Source organism: Columba livia, chromosome 2 (assembly GCF_036013475.1).
Source record: "Columba livia isolate bColLiv1 breed racing homer chromosome 2, bColLiv1.pat.W.v2, whole genome shotgun sequence".
NCBI classification, from domain to species: domain Eukaryota; kingdom Metazoa; phylum Chordata; class Aves; order Columbiformes; family Columbidae; genus Columba; species Columba livia.
Window position 1 is genome coordinate 139,607,123 of NC_088603.1, and position 14,934 is coordinate 139,622,056.

Below are 14,934 nucleotides of genomic sequence, written 5' to 3' on the forward strand. Positions count from 1 at the left end.
AAGCCCAAACACAGCCCCTCCAGAACCCCCAGTGTTTTTAGGTGGTCTGTGGGGGAAGCACAGTAACCAAAGAGATGTTGAAGTTCCCATGCTGCTGCTGTTTTACTGCAATGAAGACGAGCTCACAGTCCCCCAGTGCTTTGAATGTGACAGGTAGCACTGGTGCCAGCCAGGGCTGGTCTCTGTGGCCTCTGTTATGTTTGTACTGCAAGGAGGAAAGAATTAAGTCGGGTTTTAGCTTCAAGTTCCTCAGAAGTGCCATCTGTGTAACCACGTTCTGTACAGACTTTCAGAAGTTCTCACTGAGGGCACCGCTTAAACGGGCTGGACACAAATGCTGGTCTCTAATGAGTGAAGTGAAGTTTCTATTATGCAACGATTTGTTTACTAGCTGTTCTGTGTTAGTCATGTAAAGCTTAAATATATGTTTCTATGGAAATAATTGGATGATTTTTCTTGATTCCAGTAAGACTTAAGCCTAAATGTTATTTCATTTAGTTAAAAGCTCCTTGCTTTTATTCACGGATTGATCTTTTACTGAGTTTGAAATCATTTTGACATGTATGTGACAGTCTTTTACTATATCGTGTTGCCAAACCAGAGTTTATTGGTACTTAATGCTTTAAATATTGAAATTTTTCCTTCTGAGGCCATAACCTAAATATGGGGAGAATACATGTGGAGCTGCTTCTAGAAGTTTTAGTCATGCCTTATTCATTTCCTACTTCATATTTTGCAGTTCTCTCTTTTATGATCTTTCTAAAGAATTATTTATTGTATTTCAGGGATTTGGCGGCACACAGACCTGACTCTTGTCCTCAGAATCAGTAACATACCTCTTCTACTGGTTTCTTGCCTTTTCTATTGATCAGTTTAGATTCTTGCCTCTTAGTTTTCCATTAACCATTGCAAATTCACCTTATTATGAATGGATTGGTGAAAGATGTATAGGCCATTGGTAAAATCACTGCTTGGGTGACTTTTTTTTAACGGGACTTAAAAGTTTTCCCTCCTGCTTGCACGTAGAATGTCACTGAATTCTGCAGGGACTTGAGAGAAGCTGTATGGATGGGTTATGTACCTGGAGAGGACCAAAGCTATGACCAAAAATGTCAGGGGGGGGATGTGGATGCTTTAAAGTGTGGGAGAACCTTCCTCCATGATGTGATACTTCTGTACATGTTTCTAGACCAGAATGGCTCTTTAGGCTTGGAGTTTAAAAAGCAAGTTAATATGTACGGGGCCTAAATTGTCAAGGCGTAGTATATTTTAAGTTAGAAAAACTTGCTGCCTATTTTGCGTTCTGCAGTATGGAAAGAACAGGGGTTTAGGTCTTTGGTGACGTCTTACATTTTTTGTGTGATAGTATGATTCAGGTAAAACTGATAATATTTGATCACAAAGTGTGAATGTGGTTGCATATTGAGAACATGCGATTTTTACTGCAAGTAGTTCTACAGTGGGCAAAATGTTTCCAGAACGAAAATCACACAACTAGAAAATTGTCATTTTTATCTGGAAGCATCCTTATATTTAGTGGACACGGGTATATGTATCTGTCTTTCTTCCTGAAGTCTTTGATTACAATGTTCCAGATGAAAATAAGAACTAAAGAAAATGTGGGGTGTACTGGAAAAGGAACATGGTTGCTGTTTTCCAGTTTCGACTACACTGAGCAACAAAGTCAAGTAAATCACAGTTCTGCTTTTCAAATTGTGATTCCAGAAGAGCAAGTGCAGCACAAATTCTGCTTTGTTGCCTGCACCTTGGAAATAAGCCTTTCTCATGCTTCATTTGCAGGATGTTGAATTTGGATTATGTTGCTGTTGGTAATGGTAGATTTTATTTCTCTGGCTCCTCTTTGAATTCAGGTTCAATATTTTAATTAAAATCTTGTGAAGTGTTAGTCTTCGTACTAAATTTGAGTCAGTGTTTGGAGGTGTGGAGCATTTCTTATCTAGGAGTGTTAACATCTTCCTGCTCAATCAATTCCGTGAGAAGACACTGCTTCTAAAAAGTTTATAAACGTTGAGTGGAGCGAAGAGAGACCCAGTCTTTGCTTGCTTAAACATTTGTTTGCTGAAATGGGTATTTAAGGAATATTTTAGCTATGTGCAACTATTGAGACTTCTAATTTATAATTATAATTAAGAAAGAGATAATAAGGGAGAATATTTGTGAAGAACTAAAGTTATAGAGATGGGAACTACAGATAATCAGAGGCACATATAGGAAACAAAGCTTCTTTCTTCTCTGTAGAGCCGCTTGCCAGTTTGACAAGTTTATGGGGGATGGTTCATAATTTCCAAAAATTTTCAGAGGCTGAAGAAAATTTGATGTTTAACTGTACTACACCCATTTATTGTAAATGGTTCACCAAGAGTCTCTAAGTATTCTGCACTTTAAAAAAGAGACTTGTAACTGGGCAAGGAGAATCACCATAGGTTCAGGAGACTTTTGTCCTCATGATGAAAGTCTAGTTAGACATCCTAAGTTCCTTATTATTATTGTAGGCTCTGCGTAGGATTTTAATATTTAGTAAATGGGTTTTCTGTTTATCCCTCAGTCCAGAGCTGTGAAACCTGAGCAGAATTAATTTTTCTTGTAACTTCTCCTTTATTACTGTTGTGTGCTGTGGTTATCAGGTGTTAAAACCGATAACAGGATGATGTTGCCATTTGATCTAAAGCAACATAGAAAAAGAGAGGCCTGATTATGCTATGTTTTTGTAATAGTTTTCTATTTTCAAGTAGTTGAAAACAACTGAAGCAGTATTCATACTATCCATTTGACAGATGTTCCAGAAAGAAATAGCTTATTACTGCTCTCAGTTACTTATTCCTATAGTTGCCAGTCATATAATAGTTAATTATATGCTGAAGACCAAGCCATTCGACTTTCCCATCTTCCCATCGTGGTCCCTGACTGCTGGCTGGGGGGCAAACAGGGCACTGGCCGGTTTGAGTGTGCGTTGCTGACTGTCACGCAGACACTGATTGCTCAGGTAACAGGACAAATACATGCACATTTTCATGGATTTTATAGGAGATAAATATCTTTGATAATGCTGCCGTATCTTGCTGAAGTTCCACAAGTTCAGAAGTTTCTTGGTGAGGGAGTAGGAGTGAACAGAAGCAAGTAGGGAGCACAGTCACATGGCACTGGTTAACTTGTTTTCAGATATGAAATTAAACCAACTTGTGCAAGTAACTAACGTGGAAAGTTTTAGTCTTAATCTTAATGCAGAGAAGTTGTCCAGGGTAACGCATCTAAAAGTGGACTTAACCTTCCATAGTGAACTGAGAGAAATGTATCGGACATAACAGTTTGTATTTTGAGGTGTAAGAAGAGTTGCTGAAAGGTGGAAGCAGCAAGAAGCTACCGATTTTGATGTCCATCTTTCACATCTTCTCAAATTATGAACTCATATTTGTTTTGCTTTGACTGTAATCTTAGCTGCCACTAATGATATTTTAGAATCTTTGTTTTGGAATAGGCAGAAAAGCAAACTTCCCCGCAACACAATGGCCTTTGTTTGCACAAGTTTATAGGAAGTATGAGAGAGCCAAGACTGGGAAATGCTGGCAGATACCCTGTCCACTTGTGACAAATTCATGCAGTTGTGTCTGATACCACACCTTAGACCAAAGGGGATTTTCAGCTTTAAGTGAGGCTTACCTGGCAGGGCTGGGAGCGAGGGTGTATTCAGCAGACTAGAACCGGCAGCTGATCTTTCAGGCTGAGAAGCGCTGGGGTGTTGTAGCGGCAGGCACACAAACGGGTTGCAGTGAGAATTCTCTGCAGCCTTCCTGAATCACAAGCTGGGGAAAGGCTGGGCGTACCTCAAACACACAAGATGGGTTATATTTTGATAAGAATGTGGAACCTACTTTCACATGACACTTTGATTTACTAGATGCTGTATCCCCTCATATGCTGCTGCTTTCTTCCTACCTCAGAAAGTACTTTTTATTAAAAAACTGTTTTAATCTCTTACCAGAATAAAACTTAAATGTTATATATGTTAAGAAGTCTGCTTACCGAGTGACTTTATATGCACTACCAAATACCCTTCAATGTTCAGGAAATGGAATAGGCACAATGAACTAAGCGCAATTACCAAGTTTAATCTTAAATCTCTTGTTTCTTGTTTTTATTGAGGACTTTTTTTTCTTACTAGTTAACGTATGTTAAAAGTTGTACTTTGGGTTAAGTCTTTGAGTGACTGTGCAAAAAACTGAGTTCATTCAGTAGAGAATATCTTAATATATTTATAGAGAATATATTAATACATGTATTATATTATATATTACATTAATTATTAATATAATATATTAATAACATATTAATATAACATATTAAGTTTATTTAATATAATATATTAATATAATTAATATATTATTAATATAATATATTAAGTTTCTTTAATGTATGTAACTATCTTGAAAATATATAATTATGTATTTTTTTTCCACCTGATATTCCATAATACTTTCCTTGCCTAACTACACATTTTGGGATGAATTTTATGTTACATGTGCGAGGAAACTGTTTCATAATTATACTGATGTCTGCACAATTAACAAGCTGCTTGCCAGTTTTAACTGACAAATTCCAAGTCTCTTTTGCATGAGGGGAAAAAAGCACAACAAATGGTAACTTCTGTTAGTTTTTCCTTTCTTACTTCTCACAGGTGTTGAAACGATTTCTTTCTAATTGTCAAGTAAATGGATGTATTTTTTTGAGGCGGGCAGCGCTGTGCAGAACAGGCGGGCTGGCTGCGCCCCGGCTCTGGGGCTGCTTTGGGGGCCGCCCTCGAGCTCTGCCCACACGTCCCAGTCCCCACTTGTCAGCTCCCGCTGCTGCCCCCGTGTTCCAGGCAGCTCTGCAGAGCGGCTGCCAGTAGCACCCGTGTCTTCCAGCTGGCGCGGTGGTTTTCTGGTGTGCGCGAGCGGGGGCCGAGGAAAGACCACCAAAACTTATTTCCACTTGTGACCTAAGGCAAGGGTTGAATTCTGGTTTCCGTTGAAAAATGGCAAGTGTGCCGTTGGCCTTCTGGGTTATTGAGCTGCGTGGATTTAACGCTTTACATCGCTACTGAGTAAGATGTTGTCTAAATGTAAGCTGGAAACACTTGGTCATTTTAAGATCCTGAAATGAAAGGATCATAATAAAAACATCAAAGAGAATAGCCGAGGTGGCTCTTGTAAAGTGTAAACAAAAATGTATGTGTGTGTATATACATAGTTATTATTCCAATTTCTAAGTGGCCTTGTGTGTTTTCCTCATGGTATCTATATATATTTTACGCATAACTGTTTGTATTAAAGTGCCCATATACAGTATTCTCTCACTTCCATTTAAAAACTGTGAATCACAACAAAACCGCTATAAGAATATCTAAGGTAGATAATTAAAGTATAATTAAGTTTAAATGCCTTGGTGAAGGAATATAAAAATATTTAAATTCAACAGGCTAGTACATTTGCAGTTTTCTTTTATTAGGTGTGAAATCTAAGAATCCCCTGCCAACTCTTGAGGGCTCAATCCAGAACGTTGAATTGAAGTACTGCGGCACATCATTGGTCAAATGTGCCTCTGGGACCGTGGGATCAATAAAAATTTGTGCCAAAGCCCCAGGTATGTGCAGCTGGACCATGTAAAACTTTATTGCCTGTATAGGAGAATTGGCCTTGCTTTTTACAAGGAGAGTTACTGAAACAAGAATTTACTCATTGTTCCTATGAATCAGAGAGGGGTTTTTTGTATTCTGTTTTGGAGGTTTTTTATTATTATTGTTAAGTGTGCCAGGATGATCCATTCTGGCCCCACTATAGTCAATTCTTACACGCTGAAGGAAAAAAATAGTTTGTTTTGTTTTGGTTTTTTTTTCTGCTAAAACAAATATTAGTCTAAAAGCACGGAATATAACTCTGGTATAACTCTGCATTTACATGCTACACAGAACAGAACAGAACATTTGCATTCGGCTTTATTTGTAGAATAATTTTGATGTATGCTGTTTATTGTTTAATGTCTCGTTTTCCATTAATACTACAAGTATGTATTTTGCTTGTGAAGTTTTGAAGGGCTTTGTGGATAAATAGTTTTAAAATTTCTTTAATAGAATTTTTCTTGAAGAGCATGCAGTAACTTCTCCAATCTGTGTCTATTATCACTTCATATATAAAGGCAGCTAATGTCAGGAGCATTCAATTTAGAGTTATACTAAGTTTTTAATTAATGGTGATTTTAAAAGGTAACCTTTTATGAAGTTAGGATGGAAATTAGTCTTTTAAAGATAATTTATTACTTTATTTGAAATCCTCTTGGTTGTAAAAACATTTACAAGATAACATGAAGGAAGTTATTTAATAGTTCATATGAGATTGCTCTTTCTATTTCCTTTTCTAATTCTGTACTTGCAATGTTAATAGCTGCTCTCTTTGGACTAGTGAATGTTTGTGTTGACAATTTATCTTCTTACAGTGAAAGCTCTAAGGAGTCTAATCTTTATCTTAGGTGATGGTGGAAAAGAGAAGCTAATTCCTTTAATTCAAGGTCCTTCTGACACCAGAGACTTACACAGCAGTAAATGGCTCAATGAGAGCAGAAAACCAGAATCTCTCTTAGCTCCAGATTTGGTAGCCTTTACAATCCAAATTCCACAGTATATGGACTACTGCCATAATTCTGGTAAGTGCAAAACTCTTGTTAAGCTGCTATCACGTTACATTTTTCCTATCCAATGTAGTTTTCAAAAGAGAGGCTTGATCTAAAATGTGCCAAATGCTGAAGTAACTTTTTCACATTATAACTTTACTTTTGCTCACCGTGAGACACAAACTAGAAGCAGCGTTTTGATGCGTGCCGTCTTCAATAAGGAATGCTTCACTGACTTTGATTGCCTTTTATTTGTATAAAATCTTTTGCAAACGTTTGGGGGGGCAGGATCCATGTTGAAAATATTAGTTTTATTCTTTCTTCCCTTTATCTAATAAGTTGACCATCTTATAAAGAAGTTGACATACTGAATTTGAAATGGTTCATATGAATTTGCAGTGTAGCTTATAATTAAATTAAGAATTATTTTAGTCGTAATATTGTTAATCATAATTTAACCCTGGCTGGCAACTAAGCACCACACAGCTGCTCGCTCACTCTACCCTGGTGAGGTGGGAGAGAGAATCAAAAGAGAAAAAGTGAGAAAACTCATGGGTTGGCATGAAGACAGTTTAACAAGTAAAGCAAAGGCTGCATACACAAGCAAAGCAAAACAAAACAAGGGATTCATTCACCACTTCCCATGAGCAGGCAGGTGTTCAGCCGTCCCCGGGAAATCCGGGCTCCATCACATGCAGTGGTTACTTGGGAAGACAAACGCCATCTCTCTGAATGTCCCCCACTTCCTCCTTCTTTTCCCAGTTGTATATACTAATCATGATGTTGTATGGTGTGGAATGTCCTGTGGTCAGCTGGGGTCAGCTGTCCCAGCTGTGCCCCCTCCCAGCCTTTCGTGCACCCCCAGCCTGCTCGCTGGTGGGGTGAGGAGCAGAAGAGGCCTTGACTCTGTGCAGGCCCTGCTCAGCAGCAACTAAAACATCCCTGTGTTATCAACGCTTTTTTCATCACAAATCCAAAAACTCGCCCCATAGTAACTAATATGGAAAAACTTAACTCTATCACAAAAAAACAGCACAATAATAAAAAGGTGATTTTTAAAATGCTACAGAGTACACGTTTGACACCATCAAACTTGGTTTTGTGGTGAATTTAAATGAGAAATAAGTTAATATTTTCAGAGAGTTGCTTGGACAAATTTAAGGGTGTTGACTTTGTAGGCATAAATACTCTTACCTGACATTCTTATGGTTTCTGTGGGCTTTAAACAAAACATTGGTCTGTTTTAAGCTACACTGACAGTTTTGAAAAGTATTTTAAAATGATTATAATATAGCTTGTGAAATACACATGGATCTAGGCTTTGCTGTCACTGTGGTGCATTTTAAAAATCATGCTTCTGTGTTTCTAAAAGCTTATCCTGTTGCCATGCTAAGAGTGGGGTCACACGGGGAAAAAACAAAACAACCCTGAAAAGCATATAGTTTAAGGAAAGCAAAATAATTAGTTGACCCCAATATTATGACACACAAAAGTAAACTGAAAAGTCTGCTTTTTTCTCTATTTATGTGTAATGGTTGTTTAATGTCATTAATCTGAAAAGTAACAGTATTACCATCTTTGTAATTTTTATGTACATATGTAAGCAACATTTGATTCTCATGCAAAATAAATATTTGTAAGCACTGTGCACTCCAGCAATTGTTAGGTTGTTGGGTTTTTTTCAGTAACTGTACTTGTATGTTTCTTGGAGCGTGTCATCTTGGAAATGTGTTTTTATAACAATTGTCTTAAGTTCCTGCCCCTAAAACATTGCTGAAGAGGAATTAATGATTCAACAGTTTCTTAATTACTCAGATCTGTTTTGTTAAATAAGGGAAAGTCTGTTGCACCTGTTGTCTCACTGTAGTAGCTTTTAAATGTTCATAGTAATGTTTATCACTATTATAGTATGTGGTATTTTCTGATTTTTGTCTTGTAATATTAATTACATTTGAAGTGAGCTGTGCATACTTACCTATACTATAGAATTATTGCTTTTGTTACAGGTCACGCTGACATACATTTTAGCTCATCAGTATCACAGATATTCCAGTTAAACAGTAGAGAGTATTTGGTAGGTTGTGACAGGAGTTGCCTATGACAATGAAGGCACAAACACAGAATCACAGAATCGACTGGGTTGGAAAAGACCTCAGAGATCATCGAGTCCAACCCTTGGTCCAACTCTAGTCCGTTTACTAGATCATGGCACTAAGTGCCATATCCAATCTCAGTTTAAAAACCTCCAGGGACGGCGAGTCCACCACCTCCCTGGGCAGGCCATTCCAATGCCTAACCACTCTCTCTGTAAAGAATTTCTTTCTAATATCCAGCCTAAATTTCCCCTGGCAGAGTTTAAGCCCATGCCCCTTTGTCCTATTGCTAACTGCCTGGGAGAAGAGACCAATCCCCACCTGGCTATAACTTCCCTTCAGGTAGTTATAGAGAGTGATGAGGTCACCTCTAAGCCTCCTCTTCTCCAGACTAAACAAGCCCAGCTCCCTCAGCCTCTCCCCATATGTCTTATGTTCAAGTCCCTTCACCAGTCGTGTTGCTCTTCTCTGGACCCGCTCCAGCACTTCAATGTCTTTCCTGAACTGAGGGGCCCAGAACTGAACACAATACTCCAGGTGTGGCCTCACCAATGCAGAGTACAGGGGAAGGATCACTTCCCTTGTCCTGCTGACCACGCTATTTTTGATACAGGACAGGATACCGTTGGCCTTCTTGGCCACCTGGGCACACTGTTGGCTCATGTTGAGCTTCCTGTCAATTAGTACCTCCAGGTCCCTTTGTGTCTGACTCCTCTCCAGCCACTCTGCGCCCAGCCTGTAGCGCTGCAGGGGGTTGTTGTGACCAAAGTGCAGCACCCAGCACTTGGCCTTATTGAACTTCATCCCATTGGAATCAGCCCATTTTTCCAGTCTATCCAGATCCCTCTGCAGAGCCCTCCTGCCTTCCAGCAGGTTGACACTCCCTCCCAACTTGTTGTCATCAGCAAATTTGCTGATGATGGTCTCAGTCCCCTCATCTAAATCGTCAGTAAAGATGCTAAACAGGACTGGACCCAACACTGACCCCTGGGGAACACCACTAGTGACTGGCTGCCAGCTGGATGCAGCCCCATTCACCAGCACTCTCTGGGCCCGGCCCTCCAGCCAGTTCTTAACCCAGCGTAGAGTACACTTGTCCAAGCCATGGGCTACCAGCTTTTGCAAGAGTATATTATGGGAGACAGTGTCAAAGGCCTTGCTGAAGTCCAGATAGACCACATCCACAGCTTTCCCCTCATCCACCAGGTGAGTCACCTGATCATAAAAGGAGATCAGGTTGGTCAGACAGGACCTGCCCCTCCTAAACCCATGCTGGCTGGGTCTGATCCCTTGTCCATCCTGAATGTGCTGTGTGATTCCATTCAGGATGAATGAAGTGCTGGCCAGACTCATCTGCAGGGACTCTGAGAGGCAGAAAATTGGTTTGTAATAACCTGTTTTGTAGACGAATGGAGATGTATTTAAAATGCTAAGATTTTAGAACTGAAAATTTACTGGGCACTTTGCTCATCCCCTGGTGCCTCAGGGAAGTTGCCTTGATTCCCTGTGCTGGGTGGCAGTGGCTGACCTGCTCAGCCTCCAGCTCCACTTCCCCAGCTCTGGAAGGTGCCACCTGGGACTGATGATAAATGAGAGGGAAACGCTGAGTGATTCCTTAAAGTTTAGTCCCAGGAAACATGAAGAATAGTGTGCTGCAAATGACATGGTGTTTTTTTTTCCATGTGTGTGGTTTTTGTGGTGGTTGTTTTTTTTTTAGTATAAATTAAACTAGAAAACAATGTTTAAGTTATCTCGGGTTCTATATGAAGGATGAGGGATTTAATTAAAGCTTTCACTTTCAAATACTTGCTGAAGGAACTGAGGCAATTTAATATAGGAGATAAGGCTGTCCTTTTCATTGCAACTGTGAAAACTGCATGGAGAGAAAATATGAAGTGATTTGAGAGCATAAAAATGCTTTTGCTGTCAGTTGCAGTCACTTCTGGGAATTATGAAAGCTCTACCAGATAATTTGACAGCAAATTCAACTTATGCCTTGGGGGAATCAAAGAGTTATTTAAAGCTGTACTACTGCAGATGATTGTGCAGAACTGAAGTTGTGCTTTTTGAGCAATTTATCCAAATAATGTTAAACAGGATGTTCTGGAACAGGAATTGGGACTATAGAGAAGAGTGAAGAGAGTGGTGTAACCTGCTTGTAGAAAGAATGAAGAAAGCTGTACAGGAGAGATGAGAAAAATCATATAGAATTGTCTGGTGTTATCAGATTGTTTGAGATAAGGCTGAGGTTGGACGAGTTGGCTATTTTACAAAGTACGTAACACCAATAGCTGTACAGCTGGTACTCTCAAAGTACACACAATTTCTCAAAAGAGCTCAGGGGGACAGCAGTTCCAACTTAGTGGGATTGGATTAGTTGTCACACAGCACTTGGATAAACTCAGTTTAGTTCTCCCCATATACAAGGATTCAGAAAGCTTTGCTGTCACACAGTGTGATGGGGAGGTGAGTGCGGTGGAGGTATACAAGCGGCAACTTAGCCACTCTGTTAAGAAGAGAATAATATAATATTTTTTTGTGTGTAAAACCAAGAGAAGTGATTGCAGGGGAATTTCTGGGTACTTTGGAAGAATCTTGGAATACAATACAATGCCTGTGCAAGTGACTTGTAAACATTTTTTTCATATATATAAAAATTAGTGAAGGAAGAGTTAACAAATTAATTCATTATGCATCTGTGAAGTTGAATGGAAAATAACTTGGTCTAAAATCCCAGCAATTGTTTGGATAGAAAATGCCGAGAAGGAGGTTGTGCAAATGGCGTGAGGTTCTTCAATAAATCAGGGCACATTTACCCAGAGAACACATAGGTAGGGGATCTTTTCTTCACCCTGTCGAGTCAGCAACTGTCTGCTGTCTTGTACCACTCAAATCATATGGTTTGGGGTGACCAGAACAGTTGTGCAGCTTATTTTTGTTGCTTGTCTGTAGTTGGCCCTGCGAAGGTTGAGGGTGTATTTACAATTTGAGTGATAAAGCATTTTACACTAGTGTTTTATTTCTTGCTATTTCACTAGTTGCTACTGAGAAGAAGAGACAAAAAATGCGGCTTTAGTAGTAGCACACTGCATTGAGTATAGCCAGCAAAGGAGAAATACTCCATAAAATGTAACTCCAAAAGGGGCAGCTTTATAAATCTGTGTTGTATAGCATATGCAGGCAAAGTAAGTATTATGTAAAACAAGTGCATATACCAATGATTACTTAGCAAGTGTTTTACTGTTTGGTGCACTAAGTGTCATTAGCAGTGGGAAACTGATCCACCTATGGCAGAGGAATTCTTTAGGGACAAATAATAGAAATATGATTTAGTTAGTCCTTAAATACAAGTCTATGTGGTGGTGCTTTTAATTTTGGGTACTTAGGTCCTATGAAAAACTGCCCCAGGTTATCATAGTGCCTAGTTGTAAAAAACAGTGGATATGCTCTCCAGCCTTTATCTAAACTGCAGCGTATAAAATAAATACAAGAGAGATTATTCCATTACCCCGGGGCTTGGGAAGGTCTTCTTACTGCTTCTTGGAAATAACTTCAGCTTTATTAACCTTCTGTGCAAGCTGCAGGCCCTGTTTGTTTCACCTGGCCTGTGAGAGAAATAGGGAGATTTCAAAAAGAATGCTGGTGTTAGTATTTAATTATGAGCAGCTGTTGAATAGATGAGGTGAGCTGATTAAGCACTGTTTGGTTTGCCATATTCAATAATTGGGAGTGTGTGCACAGCCGGTGTATGGAGAGCTTTATTGCATATAAATCAAGAGTAGCTAAAATAAAAAATATAATTAATAAAGTTTGCTTTGAGATCAGCTTAAATATTCAGTAATGCAGCAGTGAAATAAGGGCCTAAACAAAAGTACCTGTATTAATATCAGGCTCATGTGTGGTAAATTGATACACCCAGTGGAGCAAAGTAAGAGGCTTCTCTAGTTTGCGAAAGCTGCATGAAGGCTGAAAAGCACATATTCAACCTTATGAAAGTTGGCTATTTCTCATTTAAGTGTTATTTGTTTTAAACTTCCAAAGATTTTTGGATTCTTTTTCTGCACTGTGAATATTTTGTAAGTTCACTACATTCTGCCCCCCTAGCCCCTGGAGAAAAAAATTTGTACAGTGAAAATATTCCTAAGACTGAAGAAATTGTATCTTTAAACATGAAAAAAGTGTCAAATGTTGTACCAGCAGGAATATTATTGTTTTTTTCCTATCATAAACCAGCGGATTTTATCTGTTAGAACTTATTTAAAAAGAGGCGAGAGATTTTACATGTGCTTGTTTTTATGCACCCAACTCCCCCTTTCTTGCAGTTAAAAAAGCCTGTTGTTGACATATTTTTCAATTTAATTTTGAGTGCTCATAGTGGGGATGCTGCAAAGTCTGGAGTTTAAAGCTGCAACTATGAGATTTTGAAAGTTCCTGTCTCGGTTTTAAGTGCTTGTGCAACTAGCACAAAAAAGAAAGTAGAGTAAAACCACCTTGTAAAAGAGAATTCGTAAACTAATTCAAAGTATTTTGGAAAGTTTTGACACAGTGAATGTGTAAAAACACTTAATATGTTGGAATAATTAAAGACAATTCACATTAGTGGTTTGGGCATAAATGTGTAAAAATTATACCCATCTATCTTATTACATTTCCTTTTCTCTCCCCGAGGATTTCACTATGTACTTTATCTGTAATTGTTGCCAGTTTTCTATCAAGTTCCCACTGGGCTTCTGGTGCAAAAAATCTTATCCTCTCGATGACAGAGCTTGCCTGAATGATTTCATGCTCTTAGCATTTTTGTTCACGGGAATTAGGGGCAGAATGTAGCTGCAGCTGAACATAGCATCTCTTTTTGTAATTTTGAAGTTTAGGCTCTGTTATTGGAACTAAATGAAGAGATGCAGGTGTTCTCCAGTTCAAGTCCTTTGGGATTTTTTGATGGTAGATGCTTGAAAAGAAAATGCATGTGTTTCCAGAGTCAAACAGCAGCTGTGGACAAGGATTTATGTTTTTCTCAGAACTTTGGGATTTCAAAATGTTACATTTAATCACATGCACAGAAAGGAGAGCAAATGTTAAAGATGTTACATATAAAACTAGGGGACTGATCTTTTTACCATACCAACTAGTTGTGGGAATAGAGGAACAAAGTGATCTTTAATCTTAATATGAACACTTTCAAAAGGATTATGATAGTTGCCAGGACTCTGGTCTTTTGAGAACTGTGCTCTTGCAGCGCACAACATTTATAACCTCTTAATTGCTTTTAGAATCTGGCATATTCTCATACATTGCCTTGGAAAAATATGAAAGCTAATAGTATAAATTACTGAAAACACAGTATTCGTGTAGTCTCATGTTGGAGTAGGGTGAACTTAAATTCAGATGAGTATACATTTTTAAAAGAACATTTCTAGTAATGTCCAATTTTCAAAATTGGGTTAAAAATAGCAGTTCAACCGCCTGAACTGTGAGGCTAAATTTAGAAGTTTTCTGAGTTACAGCATTTGTGGGCAGAAGTATTTTGTGGTGATACAATTTCTCCCTTGTTTTCTCTCTTTGTGATTTTGAAATTACTTGATTGCAGTAAAGAAAACTTTGGATATCTTATTTTTATTGCTAGTTCAAGTGGGGGCAGCAGGCGGTGGTACTACAGAGCGGTTCAGGATGGGAGGGTGGTGTGGTAAAGTTTGCTGATACCTGTCTGAGAAAGTGAAAGCCTCTTTTCAAATGCATATAATTTTGTACATTCACCAGCCCGTGTGTGCTCCATCCTTCCCCATTACCTTCACAGCTCTATATGTTGTGCAATACAGCCAGGTTAAGTATCGTGTATTTTTCTTGACCTGAATCACCTCTGTATCTGTTCTCTTACAGAGATACAGCACTTATAATGTTTTCTCAGAGGAAGCAAATTTGTCCTCGAGCACAGACTGTTACTCTGCTGGCTGGAGTTATCCATTTCATGTCCATGGGACTAGCATCAGGGTGGGACATACATTAACTAGACTACATTAACTAGATTAGCATTATTTCCAGTGGGTTGCATAATTCTGGCAACTGGCAGTAAGTTCTGGTTATAGAAAGGTAATTGTGCAATGCAGGAATAAGGCAGTTTGTTCAACTTTCCAGTAATTCTACAAACTCTCTTGAGGGAAGAGGTGTTTTAATCTCTCTG

General features: G+C 38.7%; 1 protein-coding gene across 8 annotated transcripts in view; it reads left to right on the plus strand.

Annotated features, from left to right (window-relative positions):
* The window catches only part of VPS13B (vacuolar protein sorting 13 homolog B), a 449,295-nt gene that overhangs the window by 134,180 nt on the left and 300,181 nt on the right, over window positions 1–14,934 (plus strand). For all 8 annotated transcript variants that reach the window (XM_065054087.1, XM_065054081.1, XM_065054083.1 and 5 more), the window contains 2 exons: window positions 5,506–5,640; window positions 6,523–6,696. In XM_065054087.1, the coding sequence (XP_064910159.1) occupies window positions 5,506–5,640; window positions 6,523–6,696 (309 nt within the window). The remainder of the gene's footprint in view (window positions 1–5,505; window positions 5,641–6,522; window positions 6,697–14,934) is intronic.